The sequence below is a fragment of the Aythya fuligula genome, chromosome 2 (assembly GCF_009819795.1).
Source record: "Aythya fuligula isolate bAytFul2 chromosome 2, bAytFul2.pri, whole genome shotgun sequence".
Taxonomy (NCBI): domain Eukaryota; kingdom Metazoa; phylum Chordata; class Aves; order Anseriformes; family Anatidae; genus Aythya; species Aythya fuligula.
Genome location: NC_045560.1, coordinates 24,757,063 through 24,779,198, shown reverse-complemented (window position 1 = coordinate 24,779,198; position 22,136 = coordinate 24,757,063). Strand labels below are relative to the sequence as shown.

General features: G+C 37.6%; 1 protein-coding gene across 3 annotated transcripts in view; it reads right to left on the bottom strand.

The window, feature by feature from the left end:
* ANKIB1 (ankyrin repeat and IBR domain containing 1) overlaps positions 1–22,136 on the bottom strand; it is a 97,422-nt gene that overhangs the window by 3,798 nt on the left and 71,488 nt on the right. For 2 of the 3 annotated variants that reach the window (XM_032182634.1, XM_032182636.1), the window contains exons 8-18: positions 20,871–21,015; positions 19,781–19,947; positions 15,679–15,767; positions 14,578–14,708; positions 9,680–9,814; positions 9,021–9,107; positions 8,862–8,928; positions 8,321–8,466; positions 6,247–6,425; positions 4,988–5,039; positions 1,739–1,850 (exon numbers count right to left, since the gene is read on the bottom strand). In XM_032182634.1, coding sequence (XP_032038525.1) covers positions 1,739–1,850; positions 4,988–5,039; positions 6,247–6,425; positions 8,321–8,466; positions 8,862–8,928; positions 9,021–9,107; positions 9,680–9,814; positions 14,578–14,708; positions 15,679–15,767; positions 19,781–19,947; positions 20,871–21,015 — 1,310 coding nt within the window. The remainder of the gene's footprint in view (positions 1–1,738; positions 1,851–4,987; positions 5,040–6,246; positions 6,426–8,320; positions 8,467–8,861; positions 8,929–9,020; positions 9,108–9,679; positions 9,815–14,577; positions 14,709–15,678; positions 15,768–19,780; positions 19,948–20,870; positions 21,016–22,136) is intronic. The other variant, XM_032182635.1, reaches the window with a different exon arrangement.

Genomic DNA, 22,136 nt, shown 5'->3' with positions numbered 1-22,136 from the left:
ACTCTGAAGTAAGTAATCCAAAAAATCCCCTTTTACAGCAACTCTTACACAGTGGCTAAACACCAGTTATGCTATTTGAGGAGTGACTGCCTGGTTCACTTGTGCCTTGGTAGCCTTCCTTCTCTCTTTCAAAGGATGTGGTATGCCACCAGTAGCCTGAGCCTGCTGGCAAGCGGGCAAAATGCTTCCAAGGCATATACATGAATTATGTCCTGAAAAATACCGTACGCTGCCTCTCTGTCCAACTTGCATTCGGTATTTCCCTCTCTCAGACTGTCACACATCACGATCTGTGTTTTTACAACTCTTTGTGGAAAATGCTGCCAGAATGCTCTCAACGCCAAGTGCAGGGGCTTGGATTTGTCCTTTTGCCTCTCTGCATGTCACTCTTTGTGTCCTCACAAACACTCAGGTTTCAGTGCCCTTCTGTGGTTAGTTAGACACTGGCTTGTTACACACTATGGAAATTCAGTGTGATGCACAGCTTGCAATTAATTTTAGGCAAAGTGCACGCTATGGGATGCATTTACAGGTGGCTTAAGACCAAAGTTGGTTTCTCTGTTCTTACACAGACAACAGAGCATCTGTAATGTGAGCATTAATTTTTACTGTAACGTTGCAGGGCAATTAAGAGTAGTTTGTGCATACATCAGCGATCACTGACAATACCGTTTTCTTAAAACTACCAACAAAACAATAGAAATAAAATGCTGCTTCCATAAAAATTACTCTGAAATAAAAATAACTCCTTTGAATTTGGAAAATAGCATTTTCCTCTTCAAAACTCAAAATGAAATAAAGTGAGGCTAACTAGCTGTCTCCTGAATATGTTAATAGGATGCACTGTTGGTCACTAAAATATCCAAGTCTTTAGTCAAATTCTAGTCCTCAAACCAACAAGATGGTTTTCCATTTTACTTGCAATAGGGAAGGACCAAAGCTCACCAAAATTCTTTTTACTGTTTCTAAAATAAAGAACGTATTTGTTTCCTTCTCCTTAGTAAAGGACTTATTTTGTTTTTAAAGGACAAGCTACTGGGCTTAAGTTCATGAGACATGGAGAATTTTTGCTGCATGGTTTAGAGGCCGAGCACACAACTGGAAGCTCTGAAGAAGCAGAATCAGATTATGATTTGGATTTGAGCTATTTTGCTACCTTTGCAAAAGCTCGGAGAGACCCTGAGAGCCAAGTTACAGTGATCTTAGTGCACGACTAGCTGTGGCACCGCTTGGAAGAGCAGCATGCTGGAAGTCATAGCCCATGCCAACTTGTCTCCAGGCTGTCTTGGCCAGTACAGGAGTTTGTGAGCAGGGTTTTGTGATACAGCCTTGTGGCTACCTTCCAGCAATCCTGTAGCAGGGGAAATCTCGCCTAGGCTCACAGCAGCAATTGGTCCTTTTAATTTGCATTGAAAGGCTGGTATAGATAAGGCTGGCATATGAAATACTTATTTTTCAAAATTTCTTCAGAAAAACAAGCCTGCTGTAAATAGCTAAGGAATTGCTAGTGGGAAGATCAATGTATTTCTCTTTTACAAGAGGAGCAGCCACAGTAAAGTCAGCAACGCTTCTAAAATCACATACAACTGTGCAAGAATGAGTCTTAACGTTGTATTCTGGCAAATATAACAACATGTTTGAAACGTGTTTAAAATGCACCCATAGGAGAACACTGTGGTTGCTACTAGCAATTTCTGAAGTAGCAAGAGAGAACAAACAGCCCCAGGCAGGACCATACCTAAGGTACTCTCACTGGGGTCATCAGGATCTGGAGTATTACTTAGCAGACTGTGCATGTCTCCACGTCGACGCTGCCTGTGCCTCCTCCGATACTGAAATTCAGCATATTCCTGCATAAACCAAAGGTTACAAAATACAGGGCAGCATGCAGTAATATTTTTCTGATGTGACGAGCACCACATTTTTATAAAAAAAATGTGTGATTTTATAGTATTATTATAAAATCACCTGTTTTCAGAAAAATAAATTGCAAGTTATATCATGCAATGCTTAAAACAAAAACAAAAAAATAAACGAACAACCACCAGGTAATCCTAAATCTATAAAATAACGAATTAGCAACTAAAAATACTAGCGGTACCACCAATATTTTAATACTTGCAATCTCCCTTTTAAAATAATCCCAAGTACCCTTTTTTTTTGTTTGTTTAAAAACTTTGATGCCAAGCGTTACGCACACACACACACACACATTTTTGTAAAAGTGTATCTACTGATTTTAGAACATAAAAACAATTAATGTGAGTTAGACCAGTAGGTCATGTCGGGGTCCTGTTGCTAGCAATGGCCAGTAGAATTAGCTTTGGAAAAACACAGAAAAGCAGCAGATATCTACTGGTATTTGTTACACTTTTCCCTGGCTCCAGGACACAACAGCTCAGGAACTTCATAAGCCATAGCTAACACTCTCCTACTGAGCAGTCCTGGATGGATTTTTATTCCATGAATTATAAATCTCCTATCTTTGCCTAACCTGAGCTGTTAATGTGTCACACCATACAGATTTGAACTGCTGCAGATTGTATTTTCTCACGGTGTATGTATTTACCAAAGACAGTTTATCTAACATTTATGGGAAAGATTAAGATCCCAAGGGTTAATTATCTTTATACTTGGAAATAAATGTTTCCATGTCCATACCTTTGCTAATATTAAGAGACTAATTTTATGCTTGAAGGCAAATTTCCAGGTATGTTTTCTGGCTAGTACCTGACTGTGTAGGTAAGGTCTTTCCCTAATTTCAGTCTCCGATTTACCCAAGGGAATAAAAATATACACTCAGGTACTTCTCTTCAGAGAAGAATACTGCTAATTTCTTCCCTAAAACCCAGCTTGGCAAATCTGGAATCCAAAGGCTTCCTTTGGCCAAATGACTTGAGAGTGGTAGCATTACCATTAATGTTCCTCTCTTACATTAACTCTACATCCCAAAATATCTCAACATCTAAAATATCTAAAACTTAAATCAAGAAATGTCATTGCTCTTTCATAATGACCTTATTCATTTTAATGATATTGTGATGGTATGTTGTCTTTCCGCGAAGTGTTTCAGTTCAAATTCTTATTCATAATGACACATACAAGCCAAAAAGATTTGTCACAAAATGATTGGTGTGGGAAGATTTTTATCTATATTAGAAGAAGATCCATGAAAATTGTAAGATCACAAAAATAACTGTACTGGATCAGATGAAAGGCCCATTTAGCCCAATATCCTGTCTTCAACAGTGTTAGTGGTGCTGTTAGCCTATGGGACAGAATAAAAACAAGGGCAAGCATGAAGTGATTATTTCCTATAACATCCTTCCAGCTCCTAAAGAGCTTTGAAATTTCCTAAATGGGAGGCAGACCCTCAAACAACAGAAAATGAAATCTTGATATGAAGCAATGTAAGTGAATTATTTAAAAATATATAATTGTATCACTATGAATCAGATAAGGAATAATGAGAAGCGGTCACTGAACATCAGGATTTTTTTAGTCATACCAGATCTTATCTTTCATCCGTTCATGACAGAGTCATGGATTGTACCAACTGCCCCTTAACTATACTTTTGGTTGCTTTTTAACACATTATATAGAGATCTTGATTACCACTGATAACATTTTATTTCTGATTACTTGTAAGAGTTTTGTACATGTGATCAAAGGAACTTTTATTTTGTTGTGTCAGAACTTCATGGTTTCACACAACAGCACACAACACCCCACATTCTTTGCTAAAACCAGTAAGGTTATATTTTCTGTGATAACATGTTATGCACAGATGTTCTACTACTTGCCAGTAAAAGTACAGCTCTACATCAAAAATTTTGTATTGAAAATCACTAAAATAAACAAAGATGACCATTATTAATTCCACAAAATTCATTTAGCATAGGTGGTTGCAAGTATCTTTGGCAGCTAGGTAGCAAAGAAGCCAACTTGCATAGTACAGTGCCACATTTAGGCAAATCACAAAAACTTGTAAGCAATCATCTAAGCATGACTGCCATGGCACCTGCTGCTAAACAGATTATCAACATACTGCTGATCAGCTTCTTCTCATATCCAGTTCCACTGATGATAATGGAATTAATTCAAAGCAAAGGAATAAAGGAACTAGGCAGGAGAAGCAAGTTGATCTTTTGTAGAGAAACAAGCTATTTTCTCACCAGCATGATGCTCACCAACAATAGCAAAGGAAATATATAGAAAAAGTACGTGGAGTTTTCCAGGATGCTTAAAATGACTAGCTGAAAAGAAAACAGCAGCAAGGAAATGTTGAGATGAAGCTTCCTTCCTAACTGAATGCTTTAATCTTTAATCTAATGTTCTCAAAATATTAAATAAAAGTTAAGATGATGAAGAAAAGCTTTATAGGAAGCTTCTCAAATTTTGGTGCAGAGTCTTGAAAATTACATACCCTTTCCCACATACAGATGGTGAAATATTAGTTTTAAAATTTTTAGTTTTAATTCCTGGTTTAAATACCAGAAGTTTACCTAATTGGAGTATGCAATTCCATCCTGCTTTAATACATAAAGTAAAAAGAAACATTTCAACTGGTTAAAATATTTGGGAGTATATCTGTATGTTTTTTGTAGGATTGCTACAGAAGGATGGAAATTTCTTAGACTTTCTCAAATTCTGCTGAAATAATGTTGCGTTGAAAAGTAGTCTACACAATTTCATATATTTATTAAGGTTTTCCAGCACACAGAAACCAGTTTATATATAATTCTAAAGCTGGTTATGTACTTGAAAAATGATGATGCCATCTTAAATAACTATATCCATGTTAATGTTACTGCACAGTTAGCTATGCATATATTTCCTTCTATTGTGAAATAAATAATAAGGTAAGCTTAAACCAATTTGAAAAGCTTTAAATCAAAATAAGGAAGCTCTTCATGCAGACCACAGTCATACCTGTGTTTCTAGAAAATGCGGAAGTAACTTAAAGATTTTAAAAGAAATAGTTTACCTCAGGGGATGCAAATCCTAAATACTCCCAATCCCACGTTCCACCAGCAAAACTGTAAAATTAAGAGATATACCATAAAATTCAGAGTTGGAACAAAGTAAGAACAATATACATAGCTTCAAAACATATCAACATATAAAAATGAGTGCAACTGTAACTCTCCTAAGTTAACAAGTCTTCTACTCTAATTCTTACCTTAAAACTAATTTAGGAAGCTACAAAATTACAATAGAAGTGTTGACTACTCCAGAACTGCTTGATATTTCTATGAAATATGTATAGAATTTTGGAGCATTTCAGGTATTTAGTGACAATTTGGAAGGGAGAAAAAGTGAAATGGAAGCCGTGACATTTAATCATTAATGCATCACAAATGGGGGAGCAATTTAGGCTGCAAAACAGAGCAGTAATTCTCAAACACATTTTTCACAAAGGTTATTGTTTGTATAGCTGAAGTCAAAATACTGAGGGTGAAAACACATTTTCAAACTGTGTACTGTCCTCAGGGTATCCTGCGTAACTGCTGCTATGGGAGAGGTGGGTGGGAAGGATAATCCTTACAAGTAATTATGCCATGTGAATTCTTTGTCATGAAGTAGTAATTGAGTTTTCAAATTGATGCATATGTTAATGTATTAAAAAAACAAAACAAAACAAAACAAAAACACAAAAAAAAACCACTCAGTTTTATGTTTTTGACACCATTAAAGACATAAGTGCATCGTTTAAAAAATAACTCCTACAAAACAGTAGTGAAACAATTTGGTCAATAACCTCTTTAAGGTTTTGTGTTTTTTTGGTCATGGTTTTCTTTTCATTTGGTGTTTTACTTAAATGTTGATTTCAAATCACACTACTGACCAGCTAACCATGCTGACTTACACCATGAACCTGGTTCTTTTTTAAGTGCTTATGAAGAAGTGAAAAACAAACAAACAACAATCCTCACTATCCCAATCCTCAAAGACATTTCTTGCACTTGGCTTTTGACACAATTTTAAAAGCCAGGAGAGGTTTCTCATTTGCAATTTCATCAGCAAAGGGAAGGTGATTAACAGCATGTGAGCATTAGGGTTTGCAATAAAACTGTAATTCCGTAAGGATCAAATGACCACGAAAATGTAACTCTCTGGTGATTTATGACCACCAAGTTTATCAGCTCCATTTTACCTTGCTGTCAAAGAATGACAAGGGATTGACCCACTCTGACAGCTACCAAATGAACTTATTTTAGTTGCATAGGGTTTTGTTTGGATTACCTGCGCCTGGGTGCTTCTGGTGAGTCTGCAGGAGCAACGCCACGGGCTACAGAGGCCAAGAATTCTTGCCGCTTCTGCTGCACAAGACAAGCTGCACGGATGATTTTATGGCGAGGAGTCCGAAGATAAGGCCTGTTCACTTTCTGTGCAAGGTCTTCAGTGACCATTTCTAGGTCTGTCTGCAGTAGTTAACAAATACAGAACACAATACTTTTACAGTGAAACAAAAACCAGGCAGAGCTCTACACCATAAATACTGAATGGAATGATTTCCATTTTCCTGAAAATACCATCCAGACAGAAGATCCATCAGTCCTCTTTAGCACTAACTCTCAAACAATTGTTAAAACTGAAGAAATGACAGAGATCCCCCTTAGCAAGATCACCTGTAATTGTTTTCTGCCTATCCATCTCTTCTTTCCTCTTTGATGCAGTTAACAGAGACAGTAATCAATTTTTTATTTGGTGTTCATTACGTTGTCTAGAACAACGACCTTGATTCATCAGTAAAGACTTTGAGGTGGATGATGACTAAGCCAGACCAAACTTGTCAGTGCATGCTTGGAAGCCTGCTCTTTCAGGCTTGAAACTTTATCAGTTGCCCCAACTTTTCCATTTTGGATTTGGGCCCTGGCTCGAATACTACTCTGTATCATAGAATCATTAAGGTTGGAAAAGATTTCCAAGATCATCTGGTCCAACATACCATGTCCCTAAGCATCACGGCCAACCTCTCCTTAAACACCCTCAGGGAAAGTGACTCCACCACCTCCCTGGGCAACTCATCCCAGTGCCTGACTGCTCTTTCTGAGCAGAAATGTCTCCTCATTTCCAACCTGAATCTCCCCTGGTGCAACTTGAGGCCATTCCCTCTAGTCCTATTGCTAGTTACCTGTGAGAAGAGACCAACCCCCAGCTCCCCACAGCTTCCTTTCAGGTAGTTGTACAGAGCAATGAGGTCTGCCCTGAGCCTCCTCTTCTCCAGACTAAACAACCCCAGTTCCCTCAGCCACTCCTTGTGTGCAGATACTTGAGCTTGTTACTCACTGGAGTTTGGCGTGTACCCGTTACTCCATGTGTAACAAGCTATTTGGGGTCTCCACCCCAAAATATCTGCCCTTCTAGCCTATCCCTTTATTGACCTGAATGTTCTACTCCAGCTTGCAGCAGGACTTCCCTGCACACACTCGTGCACTGAACATCTATCTACTGGGGAAGGGAAGGGAAGGGAAGGGAAGGGAAGGGAAGGGAAGGGAAGGGAAGGGAAGGGAAGGGAAGGGAAGGGAAGGGAAGGGAAGGGAAGGGAAGGGAAGGGAAGGGAAGGGAAGGGAAGGGAAGGGAAGGGAAGGGAAGGGAAGGGAAGGGAAGGGAAGGGAAGGGAAGGGAAGGGAAGGGAAGGGAAGGGAAGGGAAGGGAAGGGAAGGGAAGGGAAGGGAAGGGAAGGGAAGGGAAGGGAAGGGAAGGGAAGGGAAGGGAAGGGAAGGGAAGGGAAGGGAAGGGAAGGGAAGGGAAGGAGGCAGCAGCCCCTGCAGCTGAAGCACCCCCACCCTCACCCCCTGGTTCTCCCCCAGCTCTGCCTCCCACCCCCTCATCTGACACATTAGCAGGGACAAACAGGAAACAGGAGCTACAGAAGAAGAAGACAACTTGATGGAAAATCCTCCCTAGCCCAGAATAACACCTGCCCTGATCCAGGCCTCCTCTGATGTAACTGTCTACTCGCTGCTTTCTGGGGAGGGCTTCTTCTGTATTTGGGCTATGAAGCTTGCTCAAAGAGAGAGTTCAGCTAAAATGTTATTTCAAAAGGAGGTTAACAGAAATGATTTTCCTTTTTTTCCCCTTCCACCTGTCCTTGCCCTTTTCATTCTGCAGCCATGTGTTGTTTTTCATTCATCCTAAAATTGAACTAAAAACTACTGTGTCATAGAGTATAAATTTTCCCTCTGCATTAATTTTCCAGACTTGTTTACAAATACTAAGTCTATCAGTTTTACATTACAAAAATGGAAACAAGACACTGATAACTAACACTACCAATAAAAGAACAGAAAAGCAAACGATATGCGTGTATTACCTGCATAAGTTCAAATATTTCTTTCTTTGTGCTTTTAGGCTCCAAAAAGAATCCATATGGATAAGAACACTTGAGAATGCGGCGAGTTTTTAGAAGCTCCTGTACTGCATCTTCGATGAATGTGGTATCAGGGCAGCCTCCCTCGGCTGTAAGACAATACAACATTGTGAAAATATTTTCCTGCTGATGTCAGCATTTATTTTAGTGTAAGAGATTTCCACCAAAAATGTGCACATCAGCTAAATATTTTGCAAATAAACAGCAACAGGTTCTCCATGAGTGTACCATGTTCTTACTACAAGAACTCAACACAGAATATTAACTTCTCTCTTACTAATGCTGCTTTCCCTGTGTCTTTGAAAGATATATGATTTACTGTACATTTAGCTTTCATTCACTGCTTAGGAATTGTATTACTGAAGGGATCACATCACACAGCAGACTGATGTGAGCTCTGTTCAAGAGGCTTAGCTGTAAGACATTTGATTTGATTTCAGATCAAATTTGTAGTTCACAGCAAATACTGACAAATTCTACTTACTTCCGCTGAGAGCTCTACTCAACTGCTCCATCTTTTCTTTGGCTGTTTTTAGAAGGCGCTGTTCTAACTAGAACAAGAAAACAATAAAATACAACAAGCTGATTATTTTGGGACAAATAAAATGGAAACAAGAATGAGTAAAAATGATTTGACCCATACCTGGTAGCTAAGTTCATGGTTCTTAAACCTTGTGTAATAGTGCATAAACCTATCCAGTTCTTGGAATCTTCTATGCTTCTTTTCCGCCTGGAAAATAATGGGAAAGGAAAACAAATCAAGACAAGTCTTATGGCTTAATTTAATAATCATCATTAGATATAATTACATAACTGTTTATACTTCCTCTACACGTAAAGCATTACATACAATACTGACAAGTGATGTGTATGAGAAGAGAGAAATGTAATTTTTGGAATTCACAAGCCTGCAAATACTGTAACTGAGAGTCAATGCACTGTGTTTGTGCATACTATTTTTAAGCAGACTTTCCAAATGCCAAGATTCAAATGTGTCTTCTGTAATGCACAGTACCTAATTACAGGACCAGCACACACATTTCACAAAAGGAAACCATGGCACAGAGAAGTATATTGACTTGTCTAAAGCCAACCAGTGGTTGCTACCAAAGCCAAAAGAAGAACCAAATCTTACACTTCTGTCCACAAATAAGCAGTGTTTTCTTTCTGTCTTTTTGTTATATTCAAAATTATATTTTCCCAGTTAAAATTCTGGTTGGGAAGAATTTTGACTGAATTTACCCTAAACAGAAAGCTGCAGCCTTAGCACTATTTTTTTAAACAAACACATTTATTTGTTACCTCTACTGTCATCTCCTTGGACTGTTCCTCGACATGTTGAATAACTTCATAGCGAGTACATCTGTAATAGCCTCCAGTAGAAGAGCTGTGCTTCTTCCATTCTTCTAGGCATATCCAGCAAAAGTCATATTTGCACTTCAGAAAAACATGGGGAAAAAAGAAAGAAGCTGATACATTGTAGGTCTGCGGTTATGCATCATTATTCTCTCCCATGAAAAAATGAATTAACATTATTCTGACTGTACTTATAGTTTAAATAGAATTTCTGAGGAGCCTCCTTCTTATTTTATGTACTATAGAAGATCTTGGTTATAAAACCGTGGAAGTCATAATTTTTATTCCTTGATTCCCAAGATTATGTTGGACCTACAAGTTAAGTTTTGAATGGATGAAATAAAGCAAGCGATAAATAGAGATGATTAGGTGTTTTTTTTTTGTTTGTTTGTTTTGTTTTTAAAAGTCCCATTTTTAAAATGACACAGGAACAGCAGATGAGAAAGGGAGAATTTTATCAAATTTCCTGGCTCTAAGAGAGATGTGAAATTATCAGTAAATTTAATTTCTAAATCATTAAAATGAAACAAATGATTTATACATGAATGACTTTAACTGTAAAACACTCAAAAAACCCTAATTACTTCAGTTACCGAAATGCAGTTCTTCAACTGATCTTACCTGCGTTTTCTTCAGTTGTTGGTTAATGAAAAACATTCAGGATTTTGCCTTTTTTGCAAATTGGAAAGCAGTATTTTTTAGAATCCTGAATATTCTCCATACAGAGAAGAACAGTTCTTCACTCAGTCCTAGTCTGCCTTTACAGTGATAAATATCAACAGTTCAAGAAGGGTGCTTTTGAAATTTACTATTCTCATCTGCAGCCCTGCTGGTATCTTTGTAGTGCAGTGAATGTGAAAGAAGTGCTATGATTTAGTATCTGCTGTAACGCAGAAAGGGCACTTAAAACCTTAGAAGTGCCTAACTGACTTTATTTAATAAATTTCAAAAAACATAAGCCTAAAGAAAACAGAAAGCTTAGGTGAAAAATGATTTTACCTTTTTTTTTTTTTTTTACTTGTTTTCTGATAGCAATTCAAAATATGTGATTACTGGTATTTTAATCATGTAATCATGATGTAAAATATTAATAGCAACTACTAAAGCAAGAGAGAAAAAAAACACAGAACATGAATTTGAAGAGTGATTACTTCAAGTTAAGCCTTTTCTGTGTTTACTGAGTAGAAAGTTTTCAAAACAGGTAACACAAGGAGATCTGTCTTATCCAGACATGCTCTGCATTAGGGAAGGTCAAACTGTATTATTTTCAACTCAGCACTGAATTCTCAGCTAGTTTATTTCAAAATAATTGGAAGCTGTTTATGGATGGGTGTGCAAAAGACTTTAAGACTTGGTCATTCCGGTTCATTTTATCTGTTTTACAAATGAACAAAGAAAAATTCTGAATAACAGAAGCAAAAATTTACGAATTAGTAAATAGGAAGCCATTAACATTATTATTTGAATTCAATAAATTAAGCTACATCTTCCCCTTCCAACTCAGATATTCTACGATTCTATGGAACACTCAATAACTTCATAAGAAGTTGTTCAATTAATTATATTACATGACAAAAAGAAATCCAATTCCTGCATTGTACTTTTGCTAATTTTGTCTTACCACTGATGTTAATTTTCTTCTAAAAACCAATGCAAACTTCTTTCTTCTTGCTATTGTGCTGTACCTTTTATTTAAATATTTTTTGAAGATGTTTGCTTATACAAAATGGTAAGATGAGTGCTGAGAATGAAGTTTGCAAATAGTTGTATACAAAAGTCTGAAGTGTATATCATTTGCCTATCATTCAGAAACATCCATTAGAAAAAAATTGTAGCAAAATTAAAAAAAAAAAACAAAACAGCACGAAGCAAGTTATTCCACAACAAACAGAACTATTAAAGCTTCATTTCCTATTCATTTATATGTGTATATGTTCCTACTGCAATAATGCCACCTCTCTCAAATTACCTCCCTCCATGATCACTCCACCATATGTATCCTCTAATCTCTCAGCACATCACCGAAAGCCTCCTCAATAACCCGAGGTTCACTCTCATTAAACATTCAAAACCGCGTCCATCTGTTCTGACTCATCTCCCAAAACCCTGGGCTCTGTTTTATTCGCCTTTATGATCAGCTATCCATGTGGCAGCACTGGCTGGGCTTACCAAATGACACGTGCTGCCTGGCCACCGTCTGAGTCAAGCAGAAGAGGTAATTGCTGAGCAGGTAACTGCTGAGTAGGTATTTCAGCCTCTCTCTTGGGGGCAGTACAAATTAAGCCTCTGTACCATGGAGCTACCAAGTTTTGTGAAATTTGTGGTGATTTAGTATCTGCAATGCCCCCTCCTCTATCTGGTTCAAAGTACCCAGAAGGTTAAAAGCTACTAGAGTTAGGGGAGTGAGAGACAGCAGGACTGCATGAGCCTCGTTACCTTAGAAACCAGGCTCATAAAACAGTACGGTGCCTGCTTAAATACAGAAATGGATTCTGTGACAGAACAGCGTCGTCTCTACACTGAGGTACATGCTAGCTCCTAAGAGGTGGTTGCAGCTCTCTACTCACCACGTAGTAGGCTTGAGCAGAACTTACTGCAGGGAAGGCAGAGGCTTTGTAACAGGCCCTTCCTTCAGTGGAGGAAGAGACAAGCGAGGTGTCCGCAATACCTTGCATCTGAGCCCTGCAGTGATCCCGAGGTTCCCCTTCCTTTACTTTCTCACCAGGCTGAGGGGAGGCTGCCTCTGTGTGCAGAGATCTCTCCACGACAAAGGGAAGCTGACTGATTTAAGGGCACTTTAAGCTGTTTATAAGGAACGACATCAAAGGGGAATAGAATTGTGGTTGTCAGCCAGCGCCTCAGGATGGTACTAAATTAAATTATCTATATTCACCAGTGCTTAGTAGTCGAAGTCCTCTCAAGTCTTAAGCCATACTTTCATTCTTTTGAGAGGAGCTCAGTGACAACAACTGCTGTCAAGTAACTGAAGAGGCTTTGTCACATCCTGAACATTTTGTTACACTGGCTGAACAGGAGCCTGCAATGTGCCCAGGTGGCAAAGAAGGCCAACGGTGGCCTGGCCTCTGTGAGGAACAGCATGGCCAGCGGGACGAGGGGAGGGATTTTCACTCAGTACCCAGTGCTGGTGAGACCACACTTCGAGTACTGTGTTTAGTTCTGGGCCCCTCACTACAAAAAGGACATCGAGTTGCTAAAGCCAGAGCAACAAACCTGGTGAAGGGACTAGAAAACCAGACATATGAGGAGCAATGGAAGGAAATGGGGCTGTTCAGTCTGAAGAAAAGGAAGCTGAGGGGAGACCTCATAGCTCTCTACATGTATATCTCCCTGAAAGGAGGTTGCAGCAAGGAGGGTCTCAGTCTCTTTTTTTCCAGTTAAAAAGTGACAGGACATGAGGAAATGGCCTTGAGTTGCTCCAGGAAGAGAGGTTTAGTTTGGATATTAGGATGAATTTGTTAACAGGAAAAGTGGTTAGGCATTGGAATGGACTGCCCACTGTGGTGGTGGAGTCCTCATCGCTGGAGGTATCTAAGAGATGTGTGGATGTGGCACTTAGGGACATGGTTTAGTGATGGACATGGGAGAGTTAGGGGATGACTGGACTTGTTGATTTTAAGGGTCTTTTTCAGCCTAAACGTTCCCATGATTCTACATCTCATATATGAATTGTTTAAATCTTGACACCAATGCAATCCTTCTGCAAATACCTATTTCAAGCACTCTGTTTACAGTCTGGAAGATTTCAAATTGAGCTGAACAACATACCTTATTACACTTTTTAGTGCTATGGAATTTATGACCTCTTTTAAAAATTATTTAAGAAGAAAAAAAAAGAACAGCAAACTTGGCATAAACTGAAGTAGAACAGAATCTGTTCTCTGCTGCTGCAGACAAACTACACCAAAAAAAAAAAGAAACCCAAACCCAATCCTCAGCTCGTGTCAGACAAAATATGTGATGATAATATAAAGAAAATAAGACCTGGATAGCAATGGAAACTAACACATTTCCAGAAAAATGAAGAGAATTACTTTCTAAACCTCTTAACTTTTTATTGGAAGCTAACTATGTCAAATAAGTGCAACCTTCGTATTTTCAATGATCACCCTCAAACAGGTATTAGCTGTGGTTATATAAGATATTTCTGACATAGAGAAACAGCATGCTAAATATGCTGTTTTTAACTAATTTGATAGAAAAAGTGTTTTCAAATTATACTGTACTCATGGCAAAAATATTTTTTCTATTTCAGTAGCACTGTGCAAACTCATGACTAATTTTTTGGCTGCTGTCACCAATAAGTTTCTTTTGGTATTACCCTTTCCTGTCTTTTCATTCCTACTGATTAATTTGTGTTTACAGTTTTCATTTAAACTTCTCTGTTGTCTTGCCATGTAGAGAAATAATGCGAAAGAAAAATGCATGAAGGCAAAACATTCATTAGACCTTACCATTTCTTAAAATATATCATCTTCTGCCAACTGCAAGTGTTCATTCTCTTCTACATTATTAACGATGATTAAACTATCAATGATTTCTGTTCCCTTAGGTTTCATACTGTATTGCCAGTAATTGTCAGGTGTTTACGAAATCTTGATAATTACAGTGCTCACCTGCCAGCCAAACAAATTTCACTAAATATGAAACATCTTCTAAATATATGTAACTAACGATTTGCAAATTATGCAATTCTTGCACCAGGTTCCATTAGATCTTAGACACATTTCAGAGGTTTTGGACTTCTGTGCTCCTGAAATGTATCTATGACACACACAACCTGAATTATGGTTTCACAACAAATTACATGAAAGGTCATTTCTTACCTTCGCACATTGCATGTGGTTGCAGCCCTCATTCTTTTGAATTGGAGATTTGCAGTTGGCGCATGGTTTGGAGTTAGTTAGTAACCACAGACAGTTGGCAGCATCTTCATATGCCTCACTAACTCCCACAACTTTATGAGGGTGACAGGAGGATGTGAAGCATGCGAAAACAAGACAAGTTGAAATTGTAGCTGTTTAATATCTTGTGAAAATCAGATTAGGAAAGATATGTGTTTACCTTTTTCTTGATAGAGTATTGTAATTCCTCACTATATATATTTCTCACATATATATAAATATACACACCTACTCATTTTTACATAATAATCTTATCCATATTATTTATGCATAGTGTAGTATGTGTCATATATAGCATATATATAAATGAGAAAAACATAGGAAAAAATTGCATTGTTTGACTAAGCATGGTATAATCTGCATCTATACCACTTTATATGCATTTCAGAATAATCTATGACATACTGTGGAAAGGTTCAACTGTGGTAATCAAGTTAAGATACTGTTTATTCAAGTTACTGTTATTTTTTTGTATGCTTGTTTCTGTTGACCAAGAAAACATCTGTCCTGTGTAAACCCCATCTTTGTTAGCTGTTTCACTAACAGTTATTTAACATTAAGCCATTCCCCACAATTCCCTTGCAATTCACCCTCAGCCTTACCATTATCATCACTTGTTGCCTTTAAATAGTTTTAAAGCACACAAACAACTGCATGGAACACAATTCTAATGGACGTATAGACTGGGATAAGGATTTTAAGTTGTCCAGCACAAATAAAGTTATATTCAGTAATAAATGAAAAAATAATGAAGGAAGCTGTAAGAGGAAGGGAAAAAAATCTATCTGAACCCCATGCGGATTTATGAAGAGAGAATAGGGAGGAATGGCTAAAGTCTGCCGTTACTTCGTCCTCATACGCAGATAAAGCGTGAAGCTGCTCCTCGTTCAGCAATTTGCTTTTCTTTCTCTTCTTTATCCTATTTTTCAACCAATGTAAAGGTTTTAATTAATGCTACTAAAAAACCCCACTAAAAATAGAAGAAAACAACAAAATAATAAGAATAAAAAAGGCACAACTTACGTTCTTCTGGTTTCATTTCAGATATTTTCTGTAGCCAATCCTTCCAGGTTTGGCAGTCACAAGGTTCATGTGCTTCACCAAGACATTCCCTGAAAATTAAGATGTATACACAATAACTATTCATTTAGAGATTTAGAATGAAAGTTGAAATTGGTTCAAGCTAAAAGGCCATGGAAACTTATCAAGTCACACTCAAACTTTAATTAAGTCAGGAAGATAAAAAGTCATCCAATTAACATTATTTTAAAATATTCTTAGACCACTTACTCACAAGCATAGATGACCATCATTAAGATTAATAAAGAATTTAAATGAGACAGGAAAGGAATAGAGCTTTTAAAATTACAACCTGAATTAAATCATCAGGTTTGCACTTTAAGTTAGGACAAAGTACTACTTTAGAGCCACAAAAAATGCTAGTACAGTTTCTATGATAAAGCTAAATTTCAACTCGTAATAAAGAGATTATCCAAAACTAGGTAGTTTGCTATTGCTGAAATTCATTTTATGTAGTATTATTTGTACCTATGCAGTAGTAATAATTAATCTTTAACTAGATTCATGCTTTCAGTCCAGAACAAGATCCAAGCCCTTCAATCAGCTTTAAATGCTTATGGATTTTTGCTCTTTCCATCAGTCTCCAAATGAAATGGACAAAGTAGAGAAATGAGTCCCTTGAGCTTGTCTTGAGGTTAGTACTAGGTTTAAGGATGGCAATCACTACCATACAGCAGCAGATAAATGGCTTCCAGATGGTTCTTGTGTGTAGGTAGATGCGTCAATATGGACTCTGGATTTGTAATGACTCCCTATTTTACTGGAGAGGTGGCACACAGCCTCAGACATCTGCCACATCAAACAAAAAAAAATCAGATGGAGTAAATATCTGATGGGCGCCAGCTGCATCAGAACATATGCAAGTTTTCCGCAGATCAAATGGTGAACTGCTTTCTGCAGTGCAGATTCAGAAGCTAAATTAGTATCTCTCTGATCACTCTTGTCCACATTTTAAACAGGAATATCTGAACAAAGAAAGGACTAGGAGCACAGTTTTTAACCTTTTTTCCACTAGCTAGTCTGCTATATAACAAGCTTAAATTCATGACACAAGGAGCTCCACTTTGGAGATGCTTAAGATTCTGTAGTTGGAAAAGATTTGTACAAGCATGAATAGATAGTCTATAATAAGACAACCTCAGCACAGTTCAAAACTGACACCTTTCACACCTGTGGGACAGTAGTACTCTTAAATCATTGATTTCAAAAGAGTCCAGGCCTCTCTCACAGTATTTGTTCCCAGGAAGTACTGAAATTATAAAAAATAACTTTAACAAACTCAGTTTAAAGTCAAAAGCTGATCAGTCAATCTACTACTGTGTGGGAAGGGAGAAGGAAGGGACTTTGATTTTCAAATATGTGAACTTTTAGACAGACTGATTTTTAGTCCTTAAGTCTGAAATATTTTCAGAACATGGAAAGTGGAAAATGAAACACCCTTTACAGAATTTTAGAGAACATTTGGAAAACAGAACTGACATTTTCAACAATCCTACCATAAGGAATAAGCAAATATTTCAAGAATTGCACTGAGTCCCTTAGAAATCTTGAAAAATCTCAGTATAAATGAGAAAGCCACACTCTTCACATTGTAAGATGGGAGCTCCCTAGTCTAACTTAGTTTCTACGAAAATATTTTATGGAATATTTTATCTCCTGAGAAGGTAAAAGACAGTCTTGTGTCTTTGAGAGACAGGAGTGAGGATTGATGGTGCAAAACTAAGCATGCAGTACCTGCTAAGACTGTTTTCCAGAAGTGTCTGCTTGCTACAATTCCTTATGTGTCTGACACAGCATGAAGGGGTTTTATATATACAGAATCTGTCTGATACAGATGTAGGATTCATGCACCATTTTCATTTGCACTACATTTAAGAATCTCAGTAATTTTTCTGAAAAGGAATGGAATTTTGTATTTGTCACAACAGATTAGATTCTGTTGAAGGTGTTGTTACTGGCAGGTAATGAAAAATGAGTACCTTCCAAGGAACCCCATGCTTAAGAAGAACATTCCTACTTTTATATTTTCTTGATTTTATGAGGAGAAAGGCTACAGATCCTACAAATGGACATTCCACACTGATATATCCTCACAGATTGTTCCTTACTACATTATAGCAAGTGATTATCTATGGGTTGGTTGGGGTTTTCTAATGTATAGATTCTGAAGAATCTCTTACTAACTGCAGTATAAATTGATATTGTAATGTCTAAGCTGTAGATTATTTGGGAAATCGTGCAGAACTGACAGAAGTATGGAAATGTGGGATGTGTTGATTGAACTTTAAAGATATAAAGCAAGCTCCCTTCAAGCATACAGTGATGATGAAGACCCTCTGAACTGAGAACACGCTTTCTTTTTCTCCAGAAGAGCTATTTTTATCATGCAGTGTTTTGTACTATGAGACTAACATGACCGTCCTCAGCAAAACGTTCTGTTTTATAGTACTGCAGAATGCTTCAGTTGCTAGCAGAACTTTCTTGCCATTGCTGAAAGTCTTCTTTTGTGGGGAGGAAAAAAAGGCATTGGAAATACCTTCTTGGACATTTTGCTGATAGAATTGTGTCTTTTTTCAAGACCTTAGTCATATTCACTTGTGCAGTATCTCAAAGCATTAACATAAAAAGAACATAAAGAAATATTATCAGGAAGCATAAAAAAGAAATTTCTCATAAAAATCAGGCACTCGGAGAACGTATTCATATTTAGAGAACACTCTAAGGAGTTAGTGCATTCAGCCAATGTTAAGGAAGAAGAGGCTGCCAATGTCTGAAAGACCGTGTCAATATTACACTGAAGTAATCTCAAACTCTGTCCTTCAGGTCAATAGAAGGTTGATTCTCTGTTAGGACACAGAAGCAAGGATGAGAGGCTGGTACCTTCTTGTGGAATGGCACTAAGGTTTGTTATATGTTCACTGTGAAATCATTTTCTGGTTTGTTTTCACAGGATTTATTTCTTTCTGAGTTCTCCATCCGTTGTGAACAACTTGTTCTCAAGAAGTTCTGTTTTCCAGCTTTCCTGGTTGCTTCATTATGTCTACTTTCCTCTTATTCCTTCTTCATTTCCATTCATATAAGGAAAGAACTAAAATCAGAATTATCGTTCATTAAGAGTCTTATGATATTTGGAATCAAGCAGATTACTCAGGATCTCTTCTTCTTGTATCATGGTTTCAATTGAAAAATGAAAAGAAGGATTACACAGCTTGTCTAAATGTTTATACTTACGTTGACCTTTTTTGGTTTTCCAAAGCAAAAAAGACGTCCCACTACAACAGTCTTAAATCAGTCAACAGTCTTAAGTTACCAGTCTGATAATCTTAAGGAGCAAGGACAGGGCTTGTGCCAGATTTCAGAAAAATATCCCACCACTTTTTTGCTTTTGTTGATATTGTTCTTGCCCTTTCCCTGAAACTGCTGAAGACAGACAGCTCAGGCAATCTGAGGGATGTTTTTAAAAAATGTTTTAATGTTTCTTCACTCCTTCTTGAGCTTGTATTCAACTTAAGACTTAATAAGAAAAAGTGTTGAAAAAGTGAAACAATGATCGGAGCGATCCAGCAAACAACTGGCTATGTATGGAGCAAAAGATCCTTCACAGCTCTGTTTAAGCTCCAGCTTTTCTGATGTGATTCCACCAAAATTCTGAAAGAGCCAAACTTTGCTCATTTTCTATGCTATAATTCTGAATATCAGATATGCTACAACAATCCACAACAGACGCAAAAAATCCCTCTACCTATACTCCTACTCCCTAAAAAGAGAAAATCACGTCACTTCATGCCACTGTTTTGCATCAGTTAGAACCAATAAATAACACGACAATATTATAAACCTTTGCTGAAACTTTAGTGCCCCAAAATACTGAAATGTTTGTGCACATGAGTTTCCTTACTGCATGAATACAGAATACTACAGTCATATACCATCCCATATTTTTTGTTGTTGTATGCTTCATACTAAGTGCCACTTTTAACTTTCTATTAATCCTTGGAATAGCAGTGGCAATGAGTTTATGTAGAGATAAGTTCCTAGTACTAACCAGCAGAAAAGATGTCCTTTTCCACAATCTACAGCAGGGGCTTTTAGCATAGGGAAGCTAAGTGTATCTGATCCTGTTGAATTTGTTCCTTGTCTTGTTAGCCTTACTGCTCTTTCACAGCCTGGTATAGGACACCATTTAATAGCAGGATTATTTTCAACAAAGGCCTGAAAAAAGAGAAAAAAATTGAAAATATTTTAACATAAAAGATCAGATCTTATCATTGACATATCTGTCATCATAATCTTCCCTTGAAGGACCAAAGCCAAAAAGCATAGACAACCACAGCTACTTTGACAGGCTTTATACAATTGTTAAAAGAGAATAATTTAATCTCCATTTAAAAAAATAGTATTTATTTGGGAAATAACAATAATACTCCAGACTTAGTATTATGCTAAGATCCAAATTTATATCCCTCACAAAATGTTCAAAGTGTGCAGGTCAAATTCTCTGTGATATGGCTAAGTGTGAACTTCTACTGCATATGCACAGGGCTGGAAGGCCTGTGCTGTGAGGAGACGCTGGGGATAACTGGGCTGTCTGGAGTGGAGAAGAGGAGGCCGAGAGGCAGCCTCATGGCTCTGGGCATCCTCCTGAGGAGGGGAGATGCAGAGGGAGGTGCTGGCCTCTGCTCCCTGTTGAGCGATGGCAGGGCGTGGGAAGGGCACAGAGCTGCACCAGGCTGGGCATGAGGAGAAATGTCAGTGCCATGAGGGTGGTCACACACCAGCACGGGCTTCGTGGAGAGGCAGGTGGTGCCCCATGTCTGTCAGAGCTCAAGGGATGTTTAGACAATGCTCTCGGTGACGTGCTTCAGCTTGTGGTCAGTCCTGAAGGCTGACTTGATGGTCTCTGTGGGGCCCTTCCAACTGAACTGAACTGAACCAAACTGCTCTGTTCCATTCCGTTCCGTTCCATTCCCACCATACTGTGTAAGACTTCAGTACTGGGCATTAGAGACTTGTCACATGCAACAGGATTGTATTTTAAACAACAGATATGATGCAGCATTTCACATAGAAGTTGTATGGTGCTTTTAATAAAATGAAACACACGTCAACAATAGAAGAACAGTTTGATAATTTACCTTAATGTCAAATTGAAGGTATCTTTTGTCCATCTCCTTGGAAACCACACTTTCTATGATGTCTACAGGCACAAGCTGGAAACAATCATATGCTGGGCAAAAAATGTTGTGAGCTTCACCCTCCTGAATTTTCAGATTCAAAAATCTGCCAGAATTTTGTCAGTCAGTATTTGTGAATAAAAAGTAAATATTAAAAGGCTGCTGAATACTTTATACTAGGTTCATATATATACAGATTAATCATTTTTTTTTTTAAAAAAAAGAACAGAAAGTATCGGTTTCAGCTCAAAAGGACTGCAGATTTGATGAACAGCATAATTAAAAAAAATAACACTGTCACAGTTCAGAAGTGAGCACCATCATAGCCTTGTGTGTTTGCAGTTTCCATCCTCACCATTTATCAGATACTGCTATGCAATGTTTAATTAAACTGAGCATTACTTCTAACTTAAACAGAACATATAAATGTAATTAATCTAGGAAATAATTAATTTTATGTGCAATTAATTTTTACAACTGTGCTAGTCAAAATAGCTCTGCTCTTGGAAACAAGTTTCTAAACAGAGAACATTGTAGTTCCTAACTACTAGAATGCAAGACAGAAAAAGCTCAGAAATCTGATGAAAACTGGACTTCAACTCACAGTGCACAAAGATGCTTAGTTTACAAGCTAGTACTTCTTTATTAATCTGGTATCAGGGATGGTATTTATCTCATCTAGCTTTATTCATCTGAAGGATAAACATTTCTAAGTTAGTCATCTTGGGTCCTTCAACTGTTAATGTAGAGAGACTTGCCATTTCAATCCATCTTAGATTCATCTTCAAATGGGATAACTCAGTCCTGGCTATACTCTGCATAACAGAAATGACTGGCTTGGAAGGATGAATCCCACCCAAACATGCCACTGCAAACACTTGCTTGACATTGAATTGTAGTTCTGAGAGCATACACAAATCACAGTATGTGTAGTCCAGCACCATATCAAGCCAGTATCTCTTCATAACTTCTAAATTACCGTGTAACAATTTATAATAAAGGAGCGTAACTATTAATTCTCTGAACACTGAAAAAAACGCCTTCTAAAAGCTCGTAGAGAAAGTGCTCATCCTTAACATAGGAGGAATGGGTTCATATACATGTAAATCAGTATTATATGCAGTAGGACTAGCTGTGCTGATATGACACTATAACAAGACACTGTAGTGGTACAGTGCAAGTACTACAGTCTCCTGACTGGGAAGATGAATAAAAATGCACTGCATA